Below are 20,628 nucleotides of genomic sequence, written 5' to 3' on the forward strand. Positions count from 1 at the left end.
TAGTCCCACATAGGATTGGAGGAAGAAAATTTCAAAAAAAACACCAAAAAATTAGTATTTGTGATGATAGATTGTAACAATAATTGATCATTATAAATATAAATCTATTATAATTATTTTTAAAATATTATGTTATCCTATTTAGTCGTTGGTGCACACTACCGTATGCCTTAGAGCCCCATCCAGGATTGGATGAAAAAAAATCAAAAAAACACTGGATAAAAAATAAAAAAAAACACCTAAATGTCGGCAGCGACAGGGTTTGAACCTGGGACCTGCGAACATTTCAACCTCAGCCAACTGCGCTAGCCCCTGAAGACCAATACCTTTTTCTGCTAGAGGGGAGTGTTCGACACTTTTTGTATTCTGTAGTCTGGATGCTGGCAAAGAGAGATCCCAAACTCGGCATCTCAGTCTGCTGACCACATTCGCAGCCATCAGGCTGCTGGCTGCAGGTCGACGCCCTTCTGCAAGACTCTGCGCCGGCCAAAATCGCATCCCTTTCTCCACAATAGACGCCGCCGGCTCGAGATCCACACTCCCAATTTTATTTTCAGTTTTAGCTTTAGTTTTGTTTATTCATTTAATAGGTTTTTCAATATATATTTCTTGTTTATTCATGACTTTTGTAGCTGGGACCATCTAAGGTCCGGTCAAAGTATTTTTTCTGAAAATCCAATGTTTGACTTGGTCAAACTGGGTCAAACTAGCCAATAAAAGACCTCAAATAAAAAACTTTTGAATACAAAGGAGTTAGAACTCACCAAGGTCTACCTTTGATACATAGTACAATTTTGCATTTAGAAAAGTTCTAGTAAACTCTAGTCACATTTTTCAAAAACCCAAGGCGTGACTTGGTCAAACCTGGTCAAACAAGGCACTAAATGACCTCAAATGAAAATCTTTTGAATACAAGGTAGTTAGAGCTCATCAAGATACACATTTCATACATAGGACATTTTTGCATTTGAGACAGTATTTGTAAACTCTAGCCACAGTCTTGAATCACACATAGACTTTATGAAACCATATGCGGGACTTGTGGATTTAGAACTGCACTTTCATAACGCTTTGTCAAATGCAAAAATATCCTATGTATCAAATGTAGATCTTGATGAGTGGAACAAACTTGCTATTCATGACTTTTCGAGTTGGGGCCGTCTAGGGTCCCGAAAACGTGAGTATAGCCGTGAAAATTTGAAATTTCAAAATTTGAGTGGTCCAAATCCTCTCAGATGAAAAGTTGACCATTACACCAAATGTGTGTCTTGATGATCTGGACAAACTTTGTATTCATGACTTTTGTAGGTGGGACCATCTAGGGTCCGGTCAAAGTGTTTTTTCTAAAAAATCCAATGTTTGACTTGGTCAAACTAGGTCAAACTAGCCAATAAAAGACCTCAAATGAAAAACTTTTGAATACAAAGAAGTTAGACCTCACCAAGGTCTACCTTTGATACATAGTACAATTTTGTATTTGGAAAAGTTCTAGTAAACTCTAGTCACATTTTTTGAAAACCCAAGGCGTGACTTGGTCAAACCTGGTCAAACAAGGCACTAAATGACCTCAAATGAAAATATTTTGAATACAAGGTAGCTAGAGCTCATCAAGATACACATTCCATACACAGGACATTTTTGCATTTGAGAAAGTGTTTGTAAACTCTAGCCATAGTCTTGAATCACACATAGACTTTATGAAACTATATGCGGAACCTGTGGATTTAGAACTACACTTTCATAATGCTTTGTCAAATGCAAAAATGTCCTATGTATTAAATGTAGATCTTGATGAGTGGAACAAACTTGCTATTCATGACTTTTCGAGTTGGGGCCGTCTAGGGTCCCGAAAACGTGAGTATAGCCGTGAAAATTTGAAATTTCAAAATTTGAGTGGTCCAAATCCTCTCAGATGAAAAGTTGACCATTACACCAAATGTGTATCTTGATGATCTAGATAAACTTTGTATTCATGACTTTTGTAGCTGGGACCATATAGGGTCCGGTCAAAGTGTTTTTTTCTAAAAAATCCAATGTTTGACTTGGTCAAACTAGGTCAAACTAGCCAATAAAAGACCTCAAATGAAAAATAAAGGACTCAAAATATATTGTTATGTCGATTTCAAGAATTTTCTAACTAAATTTAGTTATTATTATAATTATCTGTTGAATTACCATATAATAAATGTGATAATATCCAAAATTGTTTAGAAAAATCTACATACTTGCATGTCAACGTGATTTTAGTGTATAATAATCCCATAAAAATTCAAATGATTTTAACAAAAGGGGTAAATTCATGTAAAAACTGTGATTTGTATAAGGATCATATATTATTTTTTGTGTTCTAGAACTAATTAAATCTATTTCTACAAAAAAAATAAAAAAACAAACAACCCAACAACATAATGAGAGGTCGGCCCAATTGTGTTTGGCCCATGATCTTATGGCCGTTGATTTGCGATCGGACGGCAAGCAATACTCTCACGCCGTATAAATATATGACAAACCTTAGCACTCACTCCCTCCCACCCCTCACCAGCCGCCCCCAACGCACTCTGTCACGAGTGCTTCCTCCTCACCCACCCCGTGATGAACCTCCCTCTATCATCTCCCTCCCTCACTCCCCATGCGCCTCTTCCTCCTCTCCCCTCCCTCCCTCTCTCAGGCAGGCGTTGGCGAGGCCGTAGCACGAGGTGCATGCGCAGCGAGGCTGGGCGGCGCCTAATCCCACGCGAGGCCGCCTCCAGCAGTGGCGCCGTCGTGTGCGCGGCGAGGCAGAGCGGTGCCCACTCCCGTGCGGGGCCTCCTCTAGCAACGACGGCCTGACCCTCCTCCAGTGCGCGACCCTCCTCCGGATGACCGGATCCGGTCGAGCGCGGGCCGTGGTGAGCGCGCGACCCCCAGCAGCGGCGCCCACTCTAGATCCGATCGAGCGCAGGCCGTGGTGGCGCTCCTCCTCCAGCAACACCGGCGGCAACGGATCTGGCCAGGGCACGGGCCATGGCGGTGCTCCTCCTCCTCCAGCAACACCGGCGACCAGGATTTCCTGTTGAGGTATTGCTTTTTTTTCTTTAATTTTTATTAGCAGCATGTTGTTTTGAACAATATTCAAGAACTTTAATTTTCTTTTGTGCCTTTGCCAAATCAAGACTGTTGTACATCTTTGATTGTCTATCACTCTGCCTATTTCAAATTATTTGTTGGATTATTTATATGTTTTTATTACTGCAGAGTTAGATATTGTTTAATTGTGACTAGAAAAGAGCCATTTGATTGATTTATCTAAATACTCTATTTTTTGTGTGCATATATCATGCCTCTCTTTAGTTTGTACTGTTGCCTATACAACTGCCTACTCAACTCCATCTAAATTCTGTTGTTTGTTTATTTGTTTGTCTCCAAGTCCAAATAAAATAGATTTTTTATTTACTAGCAACTGAAAACGTGCACGTTTTGATGGCAGGAATCAGGTGGCTGAACCTAGAATTTGATGTATGGTGTTAGTGTTGTTGAACTTGGAGGCTATGATCACTTTTGGTACTTGGGAACTTGGCGTACTTGGTGCTTAGCTACTGTTGGTGGCTGCAATGTTTTTGCGATGGCTTCTGGTTGCTTCCAGGTTGGAGTATTTTGGTGCTACCGATTGCTGGCTGCAGTATTTTTGCATCGGTTGTTGGAATGCTAGAGTTTTTTGGCTCGGGTTGTTGATGGCTGCTGGAAGATGCACGCTGAAACTTGGCACTGGCTACTTGGTGGAATTTTTGGTGCTGGAACTTGGCACTAAGCTGTAGAAACTTCCTTTTAGTTGGCTGGAGGTGTGGAACTAGATTAATTGGCTGGAACTTGTTTAGTTGGCCAGATCATTTTCTATTCATGTTTTTTTTTTTACTTTTGTATGGAAACATGTAAGAAAATGTATTCTGGAACATACTTTGTATGGGCTAGAAAATTAGTTATGGTTGGAACCTAATATAATATAATTATGCAATTGGTTGTGGTTTATATGCTACAATTAAATTTTTGATTGGGCTAGCTCACAATGGGCTTGAATTTTTGGGCTATAATGACAAAAAAATCCAATTTGTAGTTGGGCCAAAAAAACATTTGGGCCAATTGGGCTGATTGTAATTCAAAATTAAAAAAGCCCATGCTATATGGGCCGATTGTAATTTGCCACGTCATCTGCCATGTCATTTGCCACGTCACTTGGCATGTCACATGTGCCATATCATCATACATGTTATTATTTGGTTCATTTTGTTATGACGAATGTAGTCTCGTCATTGCATCTATGACAAGAGAATTATCGTCACTGTATTAATGACGATGTTCTCTGGTGGTCATAGAAGTTCTTTAGTGACCCACCTTCTGTGACGACATGCACTTTGTCACTGTAGGCTGGCAGTGACAGAAAAATGACTGTTATCGTCATAATCAGATTGTCACAGAAGCCCAGAATTCCTGTAGTGAAGTACTCTGGTCGCAAAATCAGGGTCATATGTAATCAGTTTCCTGCATTCCAGTAGCAGTAGGTCTTCCTGGTGGGTGTTAGGCTGCTCGCCTACGCCTTGTTCGTGTTGGGCTTGTGTACCTTGTTGCTCTTTCTTTTAATAAAAAACGGGCATAAACCCGATCGTGAAAAAAAAACAGATTGATTGAAGACGTTTTTGGTCAGACTAGTACCTTTTGGCCACATCATTGATGTTCTATGCATGCCTCTTGTCCATGTGTTGACAGGTAAAATATGACTAGGAGAATGGAAGATGGACTCAGAAAATTAATAAATGCGATAAAAGAAGAGTTAAATTTGGCCAAATTTGCAAATATCCAGGAAAAACTGGCCCAGGCCAGTTTTGGAACCGGCCCTAGCCGTAACAGTCCAAGGCCAAATCGATGTTTTTCTGTTGGAACCCTTTTGATCGATCAGTGTGAAACGGCAATGGGGAATATGCGTTGCGTGCGAGCGCAAAAGGAGGTTGCAGGCCACGGCGGAGAAGGGTCGGTGGACGACCTCCAGATGCGACAGGGTAGGGTAGGACCGGCGACCGTGTCGAGGCTCCCCTGCGGCAGCCTTGGGCTCGCTGAACCGGTGGAAGATGGCCGGCAATGCAGGTGGGCGTGGAACGTGTGGGCCTACATGTCGCGTGGGTGCGAGCGCAAAGGAGAGAGAGGCATGGGAGGAAGAAAGTAGCCAGATTTATTGCGCCAACAGATATAGATAGTGGGAGAAAAAATTTATGAGACAATAGGTAGTCTGATAAGTAGTTTAATGAAGTGCGTTTTTGGCCTTCACTACCTGTCTAAGTAGCCTACTAGAGATGCTCTCATTAATTAGACACTTTCCTGGCTGCTTTCAAATACACGAGGCTACTATTATGAACGCTTCCATGAAGAAAGGTCGTTTGGGAAAAGAAGTGTTTGCTTGGTGAAACATCTCCACGAAGCCTAACTCAAGATTCCACTGAATTCCAAGAAAAAAACAATAGGTGACACTAGAGATACATTGGAAGAAAAGATGACAGCAGTTTCTTGCAGACCATCCAAACATTGGACACAGTCATAACCTTCCTCCAGAATGTACAGTTTGTTACTGAAGAACAACAAACCTATGCTGAATATATCATTCTGAAATCCTGGAATTCATTCCTTAGAATAGGCAAAAATGAGGATACAACATTCCTTACATGTGAAAGAATCTATATATGACTGCATATATATACCACCTTTTAGTGAGGTATATATAGTACGAATTTAAACACACATCCACATAGTTGTTAAAGGAAAAAGAAACACAGATCCACACATCAAAGCATTCAACAGATAGGTGAGGCGCTGAGGAAACTAAATTTCAGGGGTAGAGCTCGATGATTGATCGAACACCTAAAACTGGTATGATCTTGTAGTCACTGAAACCAGCTTCAAAGATAATTTTCCTCCATTCTTGCTCATCTCTCTCAGTGCCATTGACAATCATAAAGAAGATATCAGACATGACCTGTGTCTCTCTATTCTTAAGATTTGGAGGCCCTGCACCAACCACGGTATCTACTATGATCACCTTGCCGCCTGCATCTCGTGGTGGTATAGCTTTCTTGCAGTTCCTTAGTATTGTGACACACTCAGTGTCACTCCAATCGTGCATAATCCACTGAAATAAGAAATCAAGAGACAGTGTGATTCCTGGTTAGTGCTTCCTAGCTTAACATTAAAAAAATCAGAGATACTAGAAGTAGAAGATATATATATACCTTGAGGAAGACTGCATTCGCTGGTGGAATGGCCTCAAACATGTCACCAGCAACGAAACTGAGCCCGGCGCAAGCAGGAGCAGTGGCGACGACGTGTGCAAGATCCATCACGGTGCACTGTATGCCAGGGAACGCCACTGAGATGGCCTGCGCCGCCGCGCCATGGCCCCCGCCGACGTCGACCAGGGAGCTGATCCCCTGGAAGACGACGCCACCGCACTCCCTGATGGCGATGTCCATGAGGAAGCTGGTGTCCGCGACCATGCCAGCGTTGAAGAGCTGGCTCATGGACGGGTCGTGGCCGACGACGTCCCACACGTTCTTCCCATGGGACAGCTCGAAGAGCGGCAGGTCTGCCGCCGGCAGCTCGTGCTCGAACCACGTGCCAAGGTCAAGGAACGGGGACACGAAGACGTTGTCAAGGATCAGGCTCAGAGTTGGAGTCAGGTTCTGTGACGAGCCGACGAGAAGTCGAGACGCCGGAGTGAGGCCGTAGACGTGGTCACCACCGTCGTCGTCGTCGTCGTCGTCAGACGAGGTCTTGGCGGCGATGCTGAAGATGCCGGCGACTGTGAGGACGCGCATGAGCCTGCGCAGGCATGGTGTCTTGGACGGGTGGAGCGCGGCCTTGGTGGCTATCTGGGTGAGAGTGGCAGTGCCGCCATGGCAATGGATGGCGTCGGCGATGCCGAGCTGCAACGCGGACTTGAACGCCATGGACTTGATGAAGGCGAATGTGCTGTGCCAGAGCTCGAGCTGAGCGTCGAGCAAGCCTTGCTGATCGGTGCATTGTTGTTGCTCCGTGATGGACCCCATGGCGTAATGGTGTCGGTCGCTTTGTTATTAGCTTATTGTTAGCTATGTTGGATATATAGGAGGAATGTAGGCTACTAGCTAGGCTAGCTACATCTCTATATATAGGCTTATGTTTGACAGTAGAGTAGAATTGTACTTTTGCCTTGATCTCTATTCATAGTCCAAAACATCTACCACCTGAATTGAGGGTAAAGTTTTCTTTGCCCTTCAGGGCATGTGCCCTCACTCTCCTACCCATTGGATTCGCTTTGAGAACTGTGCAAACACACATCTCAATGCGAATCTGCTTTGAGATGTGTGTTTGCACACTTTTCAATGCGAATCCAATGGGTGGGAGAGTGAGGGCATACGCCCTTAAGGGCAAAAAAACCGCGTTCTTGAATTGAGACAAGAAGTGGATTAGAACTACGAGAAAGTCTATCCACTTTTCGCTTTTCCCTACCTGGTGAGCAAGATATGGCAACTGGTGGCCCATCTGTGTCATCTCAACACCTAATAAACTGTACCATGAAAACCAGCTTAAGATGACACACTTCATTTGAGTTGATTCGTTTTTGTTAGCCCGCCGAATCCCATTTTCTTTCCCATTTCAAGTCTTTTCAATTGCAGTTTCAATTTGTAGAGGTGTCTATTTTTTTGGTAGAGGTGGCTGAATTGCTAGCCGCCTATATAGAGCCCACCATCAGCTTCGTCAACCAAATCAGCTGCTTCTGAAAATATATTTTAGAGACAAGCCGACAGTCTCTAAAGTACTATTTTCATAGGTGAGTCTAATTTAGAGGCGCCTCTGCAAACTATCATGTAGTAGGCTTCTTTTTTTTCTCGTCGGGATATAACTGTATCCCCAGGAGAAGGCAAGGGGAGTTTCAACAACTTCCCAAAAATTACAAATCTATGGAGGGAGGTTTTTTTTGTTCTTGATTTCCTTTAAGAAGGAGACTATTGAGGGTACGTAAATGCAATTTGTAACATCTTTTTGAAGGTTTAGCACTAGATTACTTGATTAATTAGGTCCTCCCTTTTCTCTCTCTTTGCATGCTTCAGACAACTATAAATGAAATTAGACAAAAGCCTTTGAAGGTCTTAGGTTGAATTTGGTAGGGGAATAAGATCCTACCCTTGTTTAGTGGTAATGTCTTGATTTTTATGGTCTATGAGTTAGTTTCCGAATAGTAATAGTTTGGATCCATGATTAGATCTAGATCTAGAATTATTTTGTTAGTTAATTACTTTAGTTTGTTTTTGAAAGGCATTAAGTTTACATCAACAATGGGTTGAGTACTAATTAATTTTGTCAAATTTTCTTTCAGTGTGTTGATTACAATGATAGAGTAAAAATTAATGTATTATTCATGTAATAAATTATAAAAGCGAAAATAAGAGAGCATTTATCCTAACCGACCTTTTTGTCATCTATACTTACTGTAGCATCAGCAGACACAGCAGGTAGGACACGAGTCGATCAGCTTAACTGTAGCAGCAGCAGCTAGATATGGTGGGTGACCGGTGGCCCATCAGTGTCAGTGTCACCTCAGCTAACCATACGTACCATGGAAATGAGCTTAGACCCTGTTTAGATTGGAGATGAAAATTTTTTAATGTCACATCGGATATGTTGGAAGAATGTCAGGAGGGGTTTTTAAAAACTAATAAAAAAACAAATTACATAGCTCGTCAGAAAACTACAAGACAAATCTATTAAGCATAATTAATCTATCATTAGCACATGTGAGTTACTGTAGCACTTAAGGCTAATCATAGAGTAACTAGGTTTAAAAGATTCGTCTCAAACTGTGTAATTAGTTTATTTTTTTATGTACATTTAATGTTTCATGCATGTGTCCAAAGATTTGATGGGATGGATGAAAAAATTTTGGGTAGCAAAACTAAACAGGGCCTTAAAGATCATATCACGCACTCGGTAGGTATTTCGTCTCTTCTTGGCCTAATCGGACCATGGATCATCAGATGGATGTCCAAAATATCGCACCAGTGAACGAACCAAATCAATCGGTTTCGCATTCCAGTCACGTGTAAGTCGAGAAAGCAACATGAATGAATGTCCCCTGTTCTTATTTCAACCAAAAAAGAATGTCCCCTGTTCTGAGCAAGAGTCAACAAGGACAGTCGGACATGTCACAGCAGTGCCACTCATCACACAAAGTTCCCTACTCATGCTACTGTCACTCTATGATAGAATCTATAACACGGCTCTGCACCCATTTGGCCATTTTTCACATGGGCGTGCACCTTCCATTTTCTGGATTTTGATCTTAGATCTTTGACAGATACGGCTCAGACTTCAGAAACATCAGGAACGTGTAACTCGAGAAAGCAACTCCTGTCCCTGCTCCCTGGAGGCAGTGGAATGGTTGAATACTTGGATTGCATTGGACGCAACACGTCCAAACTGAGTACTCTATATTGTGTCAAAACAAATATGTGACTTGCTTGAGTAAACGAATGTACGGCACTTCGTACTTCAGGTCAGTTTATAAAAAAATTGGAGTTTAAAACCATTGCAGAAAGCATGTAGATTTACATCTTATACAACTGTATCTCTGGAGCAGAAAATCTATTAGAGCAGGTAAGATGCATGTAGTAGAGCTTAAAAACACAACGCAAACAGAAGTTAAGCACACACAAACATAATTTTTTAGCTAGGCCTTTCATAGTAGACTTAGTGTCCAAACATAATTCTTTAGCAACACAACTCGATGCATGATACATCTTAGGTTAGGGTTGCAGGAACAGGAAAGTCTTCAGAAGACAATCTAGCTCAGTCCTGAACATCAAGGTTACAGCTACGCTTCAGAAGCTGGGGCGTGATTGTCGCTGGTTAGTTCTGAATTCTGATCCTACTTGCTACTACATCATTGCTTCAGGCCGTGATCATTACAGGACGGGCCTAACCCTTTCACAAGTTCAGAGAAACCACCAATGCACCTTCATCTTCCAGCTCCCAAATGAAGTGCTCCGACCTCATCGTCTGCACGATGACAAGGCCAAACAGCTTGGATTGTGATACCCTTCAAAACAGGCATTTCTTGGACCAGGGTGTCACTTACCCATCCTGCGCTTGAACACTCCCCACAGATAGTGTTTCCCTTGGAACGCTACAAAAGACAGGGTTTGATAAGTAAACTGAAAATATTGGCTATAGAACAAAGTAAAGCTGTCTGAACTCTTAAATTACAAGAACTCAACAGCAAGTAAATAACTTTTTAAGTGCAGTAATGGGCAGTAGAAGCAATATAATGCAAAATTGCACCGAGGCACGTAGTCATCAAAGTTCATAGCTGCAAATTTAAAAACAGGAGCACTGCCATATTGAGCCCGTAAATTAAATTGTAAAATCAGCAATATGGTACTTACTTTGACATTGCTCTGGTAGGAAAACAGAAGGGAAGATCAGCAGCTTGGCAAACCCAACGACATATTTTAGTACTAAGCTATGATCAGCGAGATAATGCACTAGTTGATCTAGTTCCCTACAAAAGCAATAAGTACATTTTAAACCATGCACCTGAAAATACAAAACAAGCAATTGTCCATAGGGTAGGACGGTAGGTCACACACCTCATATTATCTGAGAAGAAATACAAGCCAATGCATTCAGCAGTGGGTTCTGATGCCTTCCACCTCCCTGGCCAGGCTTTCAACTTTGAATGCTTTGTTACTTTCATTAGTGCTGGTAATGATAGTGATAATTCCTGCACCTCCTTGCATGCTTGATTTGACAGGTGTGCAGTCAATGAAATATACTCCTGGCCTATCTTCATGATTCCACTATCAGCATAAAACATGAGAAACATTAGCATTGCAGAGAGAGAAATATATTGAAATGTTTAGAATGGGATCGAAGGCATCTAACATACGTCCAGTAAGGTCTATCAATGGGTCGCGTGCAAATAAAGCTTTGCTGATCTGATGCTAACCGTGCAGCATCATTCTGTGTGCATGGAACACTAGCATTCACTACAGGTGCTTTTTTCTCTTTGTTGGCCCTTCTCGGCTTCCTTGCCTTCATATGATCATTGGCAAGTTGATTATTTGAATTTCCTGGAGACATCGCTTCCTCAGAATTTTCTGCGGATCTTCGCTGTTTCATCACACCACTTTCCACGTGCCTCCTGTGCATCCTCGCTTCCATCTGCATGGCCTCGGCATCTTCATCACATGATAAAATAGGTCGTTTTCTTTTCTTGGCCATGACATTCTCAGAAGTTCTTACAGATTTAGAACATCTTGGTTTTGCGTCATTGGGATCATTTACTTCCTTAGTCTTTGGAGATGAACCCAAGGAAGCACTTGAGCAAGTATGATCAAATTGCTTTGATGTCTTACTACTTCTCATATGTGCAGGATCTGTATTTCTGTCCTTCATAATGAGCTTGGTTTTCTGATGTTTAGTACGATGTGGAATATGTCTGTTTGGCCCTTTATATTGCTTTCTGAAGGTCTTTTTTCTTGCCTTACGTGGACTAACATGCTTGGAAGGCAATGACATCTTCCATTTGAGACATTTGCCTACAAGCCACATTTTTGGCAGTTGAAACCAATGTCTTGGGTACATCATTTTGGAGATTCTTCCCTTGAGCACTGGATTGGGATAGTAACTTACGTTAAAATCATTGTGACTGCAATGAACCTCATATGACCTATTTGCTTGATCTGAGTTGTCTGCGTTAGAAACCAAGCATTCTTTTGGTGTCGAGGGGTTTAAAGCCTGGACATTATGCAGCGCAGGGGTCAAAGTTCCCATGCCTAAGAAGCATTCTGTCATTTCAGCACTGTGTTTTTCAACAGCTGAGGCTCCTTCTCCATTTGAGGAACTTGAGGGCTCTGCTGAGGGATTTGATCCCTGGACATTATCCAGTTCAGGGGTGACAGTGTTCATGCCAGACAAGCATTCTGTTTTTTCAGTATTTTCTTTCTCAACAGATGTGCCTCCTCCATTTGCAGAACTTGATGGCTCTACAGTATTTGACATTAACCTTGAGTCCATCCACTCCTTGGAAGGATCCAAGACATCCATATTCCCATCTAGATCTGATCCTTGCATTGGCTGTGAGTAGTTTGATGGAGGCTTCGATCTTAGGATACTATTTGGCGCATCATCCCATGGTCTAACCACCTCCAACGGATCAGGTTGCTCCCAACTTTCTGACATAGGACTAGAACCATCTACTTGCTCCTCACTTGACCATATAGGACTAGTTTTATCAGTAAAATTGGGACAGGTAACATATTCAACTGAAGCAAATAAGCTATGCTCCGCTCCTTGTTCATCAAGTTTTAACCTTGAGTCCAACCACTCCTTAGAAGGATCCAAGACATCCATATTTCCAACATATAGATCTGATCCTTGCATTGACTGCGAGTAGTTTGAAGGAGGCTTTGATATTAGGATGCAATCTGGCACATCATGCCATGGTCCAAGTATAACCACCTTCAAAGGAACAGATTGCTCCCAACTTTCTGATGCAGGAGTAGAACCGTCTACTTGCTCCTCAACATCTTCAACTGAAGCACATAAGCCAGCCTCCGCTCCTTGTTCTTCGATTTCTAATGCACGGCCCACAGGTGAATGGCTTGTACCATCAGGATTAACCATCTCCGAAGGATGAGGTTGTTCCGCATTTTCCAATACATCATCTTTTTGCTCCATATTTGGTACCGTAGGGCAAGAACTATCCGTAACATATGGATAGGATCTCTCAACATCATTGATTAAAGGAAGTAAGTCAGGTTTTGTTTCTTGAGTGAACCCTTCAACACAACTCAGTGAAAAGGAGCAGCTATCTTTTTCCATTGAGAGTTCCAGACACTCCATTGTGTTCACAGTAGGTCCAACAGCACCCGCTGTCTTTTGTATTTCTACAATAAGGTCAGAAGCTGAATGACTTGAACCATCAGCACTTTCTGGGCGATAAAATAAGTGGTCATTTTTACTTTCCCCTTCCTCTAAAATATCATTGCGCTTTAACTTTTTCACGACAAACATTTCAGAAGAATTGAATGTATCCGCACTCAGAAAATGTTTAGTGGAGGCATCAGAACTACCTTTCCTTGCTTTCTGTGATCTACGTCTACGACACCCCCATGTACTACACCTTGCCTTGTGTGACCTATGTCTACAACACCCCCACGACAAGGGTTCCTTCGTCACCAATACTCTATTCACATTTGGTTCATTAATTATAGAACCCAATTGAATAGAGTAGTGGTCATCACAGCTAGTGTCATCGGGAACATGGAACCATGTAACACTCCTCGTTTCGAGAACATCATTCATGTTCTCGGGATGCGAAAACATTCTCACCCCTGCCTTGTTAAAACCTTCCTCAAATAGCATGTTGTGTTCGTCGATCACGTTCCTTGACCCCTTCCACTGAGGAACTTTGTGACTATGATCACAATTCCGCTCTAATGATTTTGGGACTTCATTATGTTTTTGGGGGCAATCGTCACACAACCATTCAAATGATGAGGCATCATAAATTACCGGATCCAAACAATATCTACAAAAACCACAAACAATGCTAGTTAGGGATAGATCTTCTATGGCTCGAGGTCATAGATGATAGAAGTATACAGGTAATATGAGGAATAATCAACTACAATTAACCCTACCAACTTGATTGTTTAAGCGAATTTTTTGGAAGCGTGAGTGTTTAGGTGGCAAAGGCTCAGTCCCTTGTTTGCTTTCATGGCATAAAAAGTTCAATGGGCATGGTCAAGGCCAAGACATGTTCAAAACAATGGAAAGGTGTTGGAGACATCAAGATCATGAGCAATCTAGTGTTAGGGGCTGCTGGCCTCAACCCCTCCCCTACTCTCACCTAGGATCTCGAGGAAGGTAGGTAGATTTGATTCCTCACGCCTTACATAGCACCTAGGTAAACTGGTGCAAATCAAGGATGAAAGTGTGAGAAAGGCGAGAGGCTCTAGTTGAGTTAGTTGAGTGCCTTGAGCCTCAAGTCCGATGTTCGACTCCCATAGGAGTGAATTTTCAGGCTAGGGTTAAAAAAATCCCCTCGTCTATCGGCCAAAGCAGAGGTTTAAGGTCCAGCCCTGGTCATGGCCGTCCTCACATGGGCTACGGTGCCGCTATGTATGGGCAAAGCAATGGTTTAGGGAACTTCTAGACCCGCATGACAAGTTCCTATTCTTAATGCAGTGTTGGGGATTGTCTTAACCCCCGAAGGTCGAGTTTTTTAAGAATATTTAATATGTTATGGTTGTGACATTGTGGGGGTTGGAATCAATGTTCAAAAAGGCGCTAGGCAATTTTTAGGCAATGACCCATAGCCTAGAGCCTAAGCAAGCCTAGGCGTTTTGTATATATACTAATACTTATATACATATATGATTATCTTCTAAAAGAAAAAATAAATAGCTAAATAGTGGGCTTAGACAGATAGATAGATAGGCTGGCTTACATAGATAGAAAAGCCCAAGAGACAAGAGTCTAGCCCATCTCCCACTCCAAGTTTCCAACCTTATCTATCTCTCCAGTTCTAGCCTTCCTCATCGCCATTGTCACGGCCGCACTCAACGCCCTTCCTTGTCTCCCGCATCAGCCGCCGCCGCCGGTTCCTCTCCCTATCCGGCATCTCTTGCTCTTCTAGTGTGCACCCGCCATCGCCCGCATGTGTCCAAAGCTCCTCCTCCCCCATCAGCGACCTCCACCAGACGCTCCTTCGCCCCCACCCACCCACCCCCATCGGCTTAGATAGATAGAAAGGCCCAAGAGGCAAGAGTCCAACCCATCTCCCACTCCAAGTCTCCAACCTTATATATCTCTCCAGTTCTAGCCATCCTCATCGCCCTTCCTCGTCACGGTCGCAGTCAACGTCCTTGTCTCCTGCATCAGCCGCCACAGCCGATTACTCTCCCTCTCCGGCATCTCTTGCTCCTCTAGTGAGCGCCTGCCACCGCCTGCACGTGTCCGAAGCTTCCTCCCCCATCGGCGACCTCCACCAGACACTACCCCCCCACACACAGGCACCGCCGACAAGCAGGCACTGTCTAGGGGGTCCGTTTACCCCCTAGGCCAGGGAGGACCCCCTCGCCTAGTGCCTAGTTGCACCTAGGAAGACGCCTAATGTCGCCTTTTTGAACATTGGTTAAGATGTAAAATGGTTTTGGGTGTGGGTGCTACACAAATAGACTTTTTTTGGAGTTGGGATTTTACTAATAAAAGGTGTTTCACGAAGCTCTAGGTTCGAGGTCCATGCAAAATTAAGAATCTATGATAAATTGAAGTGCTTTAGATCTATGTGTTTAATCTAAAAATGAGAAAACGAATGGCTCAACTCAATACTAAGGGGGTGTATGAGACTGCTCTACAAACTCCACCATGGAGCAACTCCACAAAAAACTGGAATTTGTGGAGCACCTCTTTTAAGTGTTCTCACAACTCCACCATTTTTCCTCGAACAGAGTGTGTGAAGCTGAAACCATTTGGCTAAAAAACGTGGAGCGGAGCTAAAAAACTTAGAGCGGAGCAGTCCCAAACATCCCCTAAGTCAGCCCATAGCTCCAGCTCCAAGAATTTCTATAGTTAGGAATGAGTAGCTACAAAAAGTATTGAAGCTAGAGCTTTGTCAAACAAGCCCTAATTACAATGAGACTTTACTACATGGCTCTTAAGTGGAATGTAAAAAAAAGTAAAATGCACCAAGAGTCCTTAGAAATTTTTATACTCTCAATTAGGTCATAGAACTAAAGTGATCATCTATATCCTCAATCTACTATAGATTCTCACGAAAAGTGACCATTTAGGTCCTTCAACTAATGATGCACCCGAGTTAAGGTCCAAATCCCACCACATCACCTTTGTATGCCTAGTGGGTGCCAGTCATAGTCACACAGATTAAAGATGTCAATGGGGGCCCACGACCCGCGACCCGATGGGTATTTACTCTATTAGGGTATCAATATGGAGTGAAACCAGTACCCATGGGTACACAAACGGAGCAAACCCTTCACCCATTGGGTACACGGGTATGGGGACGTTCTAGTAGTCCCCATACCCATTTACCCATGGGTGAAAAATACCCAGTCCAAAACTAAAGAAGCCCACCAGCCACCAGTCCATCGGCAGCCCATACACTGAAACCATATGTAGTGCTAGCAAAGTACTACTTTCTACTACGTGATTTGTATGGACAATGAACTATTATGGTGTTGTGACTAGTGGTTGCAGCAGAAATTATTATGTTGCTATTTGCTAGGTATATGGTGAGGTGGCTATGTGACGATGCTTGTGAATGGCTATGTGACGATGCTTGTGAATTGCTACCACGTGACTGATGCTTGTGAATTGTTGATGTTTGGTGGGTATGGGTGACCCGCCGGGTCTAATTTACCCACCCGGGTATGGGTCTGGGGAAATTCCCCCACCCATCACTGTATATGGGGATACCCGTGGTGTCATATTGTTGTCACGGGGATGGGTCTGGGGAGTTCATACCCGATGGGGATTTACCCATTGCCAACACTAACACAGATTGTGGGTCTTAGTGGGGTTCCATGTCCCGGGAATGGTCATTCCAAATTGTGGTTCTAGGATGACACAACACGATAGGTCAATGTCTGGGATGTGAGTTGGGATGATGTCACAAAGCACACCAAACCATCGAGACATGTGCCCTATGCACCCAGGAACTTAAAATTGTTGATCCACATCCCACACACCCATTCCACTTGCAAAAGAACCCTCCATCCCCCTCCCCTGCATGTCCACTCCCTCTACCTCCCGTTGTTCCCGTGCGTACCAGCCTCACGGCTACGCCCACACGCTCACCTGTGCTCTGGAGGCACACACTCAACGCCCATGGAACAAAGGGAGGTAGACGGCAAGAGAGGCAATAGGACTGCTAGGGGAGGTAGGGGATGTTTTTTATGCAACCTTAACAGGCACGACCACATAGGCAATTGTCGGTGGCGTGGCGGGTATTGGATGTTAGTCAAGCACAACAGAGATCAAGGACTTAGATGGTCACTTTTTTTAGTTTGTGGACCCAGATGGGAATTAGCAATTGATTAAAGACCTAGATGGTCACTTTTATTAGTTTAAGGACCCAAATGAGAATCTGAAAAAACATTTGGGGCTTTTGAACACCATAATGGCAAATAAAAAAGCAGTCCAGTATGCAAAGATAATCTTATGGATGTGAGTAACAGGGACAGAATTGAAGCAAATAATTCTCTATAAAGTGTTAATAAATCATGCATCCAAGCAATTCCGAACTTCATTACAACAAGATAATCAAAACTCAAACATTTGTTTTCTTCTTTTACTTAGGAACTCTAATTTGAAAATAGAAGACATGAAGGCTTCGAAGAACAAGTAGAAAGAAAAGTTACAGGTGCCTCGCAGCGTTCTCGCAGTTGACACATCGTACTAAAAGCTTCCTGTAGCCAACAACACCACACACTTCACAAACGATGTCCTACATAAAAGTGCAAACATGCACATTTGGTTAACTCACAGAACCTCCCAATTTAAAATAACAAAACTTCACAGCAAACGCATATCAAAGTTGTGCTTGCATCCTGGCAAGTTGCTTGCCAGCAGGATTTCTCACGATTCTACCAATACGTGTAGTTGATACACAAAATCCAACACCACAAAGAAAAATCTCGATAGTGCTTCACGTTTCTATACTGTATATTTGTCCAGGGCTCTAGGAAATTGCCACAATCTCCTCGAGCTCTAATCTCGTTGTCCATTGATAATGGAAAGGGTTAGGAGACACGGCAGTAATAGCAGTTCCTAACTCAGTCACAACTACGAGGTACCATTTGGAAATCAGTATTGAATCTTGCAAAGAAACTATGGTTCCGGTCCACAGACCACTAGAGCGTGTATCTGGATGACAAGATATTTGACTATTTTTCAGATATTTGACTATTTTTCTGCAAAACAAGGAGGTGAGGAGTTCTCTCCGTCATGCCCCCCACCGGCTTCTATCTGAATCTGAAGGGTTCCCTCGAGCAGGAGCTCGCGCTCAAACTCGCCCTCGCCCTGAACCTCGCCCTTTCTCAGGCTACTAGCAGCCCATGCCCAATTCCACGCATCCAGCAGAATAGGTCTAGCATAACGCTACTCCATCCGATTGGATTCCCCCTCCCTGCTGAACAGACATAAAATTTGTGTCCAACTAGAAGCCGAGCAAATGTAATCCGCAAAACCTCGAACACCTTGCCCTCACAGAGTCGGTCGGCTCAACCCGCGATTCTAACACTCTCTTCCGAAGAAAATCAGCCAACCAAACAACGAAGAGAAGTAAACGCGCGCCACGCGAATGAAGAGGGTGGGAACTGGAGCGCGAGTGAGCAACTGAGGATCCGTACCATCTCGCAGAGTCGGCGGTGCCGTGAGGAGCTCCTCCTCCTCGTCGCCACCGATCCGCGCTCCGGAGGGCCTTCAACAACAGCGAGGCCAGAAGGGACGCGGCGCGCGCGGCTGAAACCACGCGCTCTTCTCCCCCATGGCTTCAGCCTCCGGATTGCAGAGTGAGCGCCGCCGCCGCCGCGAGCGAGAGCGAGAACGAAGAGGGGAGGGCAGAAACGGAAGGCGGTTCTGTAGCGGCGTCTGTGGGCTTTGGGTGGGCTTTGTTGGCCTCGAGCCTCGGGTCCGCTGACGTCGGCAGCAACTTTTTCCCTGGAGCGCGACACGTCGACGACATGCGCGGTTCACGCACCACGCGTGGCGTTGCGACGAGTAACAGCTGCGACACCCGGCAGCCGCCGCGGCCAAGCCGGATTCGTGAGGATTTGACAGTTTTTTTTTTAACAAGCTCATATTGTATTAAAAGAACAGCTAAACTATATATAAATAAAGGTTTAAAAAACTGAATTATACCAAGATCTTTCGTTTTAATCTGGATTGAGAGGCAGTATCACCGGCGGAGGGTTGCAGGAGGTATCGGAGACGCATACACTTTGGTGGATAGGGTGGATAAACCATGCAAAGCATCGGTTATAATTGAGACGGTTGAGCCAGCAGAGTTGTTGTACATCGGCGACCGAAAGAATAAAATTGGAGCTGTCGCCGAAGGTTGAAGATGAAGCTCGAACCAAGATCCCAGGTGGTGGCGGCGCAGGCAAACCAACACCAGAGGAGCTGTCTAGTAGAAAAAAGTAAAGGACCAGAAGTTGTTGTTTGGACAATAAAGCGGGTGGTGACAATGGAAGTTGGACGGGGTGGAGTAGATCTCGACAGGAGCGTGGTGATGTTGAGTGGCGGCGGGAAGGAAGGAAGGAGGGGAGATCTGCTAAGAGGAGGAGATTTATTTTATTACTACTAACCTTGGGGTCGATGATGTCGGCGGTGAGGAAGACACCGAGGAAAACCACGGCGGCCACAACTCCCGCGACGAGGGCAAGATAAGGCGAACGAAAGCCATAAAGGTACACAAGCACTAAGGTTACTCGATCTAACAACTACTTATATATATATATATGGAGACTTAGGAGGCATCCCTGCCCGCTACGGCGTCGGAGACAGGAGGAAGGGACCGACGAGATCTGAATCGGGAGCTAAGCAAGGAGAGTTGTGTCGTGTATGACTCATCCTCGGCGAGCCTTTGACAGTTTAAAAAGATTTCGTATAGTTGGGTCTTGTTTAGTTCTAAAAAATTACAAAATAGAAATTCTAGAATTTTCATTTGTATTTGACAGATATTGTCTAATTATGGATTAACTAGACTTAAAAGATTTGTCTCGCAAATTACAGATAAACTGTGCAATTAGGGCCTTGTTTAGTTCTAAAAAATTTTTGTAAATTTTTTCACATTTTCCATCACATCGAATATTGCGGCACATGCACTAAACATTAAATATAGATAAAAGAAATAACTAATTGCACAGTCTATCTGTAATTTGTGAGACGAATCTTTTGAGTCTAGTTAATCCATGATTAGACAATATTTTTTAAATACAAACGAAAGTGCTACAGTGCCCATTTTGCAAAATTTTTTGAAACTAGTTCCCAAAGAAATTTGCAAAATTTTTCAGATTCTCCGCCACATCGAATCTTGTGGCACATGCATGAAACATTAAATAAGAGATAAAAAATAACAAATTACACAGTTTGCTTGTACTTTGCAAGATGAATCTTTTGAGTTTAGTTAGTCTATGATTAGACAATATTTGTTAAATATAAACGAAAGTGCTACAGTGCTCATTTTGGCAAAATTTTTAGAACTAAACAAGGCCCTAGTTATTTTTTTATCTATATTTAATGTTCCATGCATGTGTCGCAAGATTCGATGTAATTGGAAATCTAAAAATTTTACAAATTTTTTTAAGAACTAAACGAGGCCTTATTTTTTTTAATAAATAAATAGTATTTTCTCTTAAAATAAATTAATATAAGCACTACTCCCACTGTTCATAAAATACTACAATTGTAGGACCGAAGGGAGGTAATAAGGTCTATACAAAATGACCAAAATACCCCCTATAATTGATGTGACAGCACACTGCACCAAAGTTCAAGTTCACAATCATTTTGCAATAAAAAATTACAGCTAGAGTACATGTG

The 20,628-nt window shown here is 43.2% G+C and overlaps 2 protein-coding genes across 2 annotated transcripts; both read right to left on the minus strand.

Moving 5' to 3' along the window:
- On the minus strand, positions 5,557–7,151 carry LOC8070662 (O-methyltransferase ZRP4). The gene is made up of 2 exons (XM_002450280.2): positions 6,252–7,151; positions 5,557–6,151 (listed from the first exon to the last, which is right to left on the minus strand). The coding sequence occupies exons 1-2, from the start codon at positions 7,065–7,067 to the stop codon at positions 5,852–5,854; spliced, it is 1,116 nt and encodes a 371-aa protein (XP_002450325.1). The 5' UTR covers positions 7,068–7,151; the 3' UTR covers positions 5,557–5,851.
- Positions 9,571–18,756, minus strand: LOC8083084. The gene is made up of 7 exons (XM_021461294.1): positions 18,435–18,756; positions 17,445–17,530; positions 10,946–13,591; positions 10,647–10,856; positions 10,443–10,558; positions 10,136–10,183; positions 9,571–10,056 (listed from the first exon to the last, which is right to left on the minus strand). The coding sequence occupies exons 1-7, from the start codon at positions 18,435–18,437 to the stop codon at positions 10,016–10,018; spliced, it is 3,150 nt and encodes a 1,049-aa protein (XP_021316969.1). The 5' UTR covers positions 18,438–18,756; the 3' UTR covers positions 9,571–10,015.

The sequence above is a fragment of the Sorghum bicolor genome, chromosome 5 (assembly GCF_000003195.3).
Source record: "Sorghum bicolor cultivar BTx623 chromosome 5, Sorghum_bicolor_NCBIv3, whole genome shotgun sequence".
NCBI lineage: Eukaryota > Viridiplantae > Streptophyta > Magnoliopsida > Poales > Poaceae > Sorghum > Sorghum bicolor.

Coding starts and splice junctions, on each gene's coding strand:
- LOC8070662 (XM_002450280.2), bottom strand. CDS start 7,067: ATGGGGTCCATCACGGAGCAACAACAATGCACCGATCAGCAAGGCTTG. Junction 6,152..6,251: donor CGAATGCAGTCTTCCTCAAG/GTATATATATAT, acceptor TTCTTATTTCAG/TGGATTATGCACGATTGGAG.
- LOC8083084 (XM_021461294.1), bottom strand. Junction 13,592..17,444: donor GAGAACGCTGCGAGGCACCT/GTAACTTTTCTT, acceptor TGGTTTTTGTAG/ATATTGTTTGGATCCGGTAA. Junction 10,184..10,442: donor CCTACCAGAGCAATGTCAAA/GTAAGTACCATA, acceptor TGTCTTTTGTAG/CGTTCCAAGGGAAACACTAT.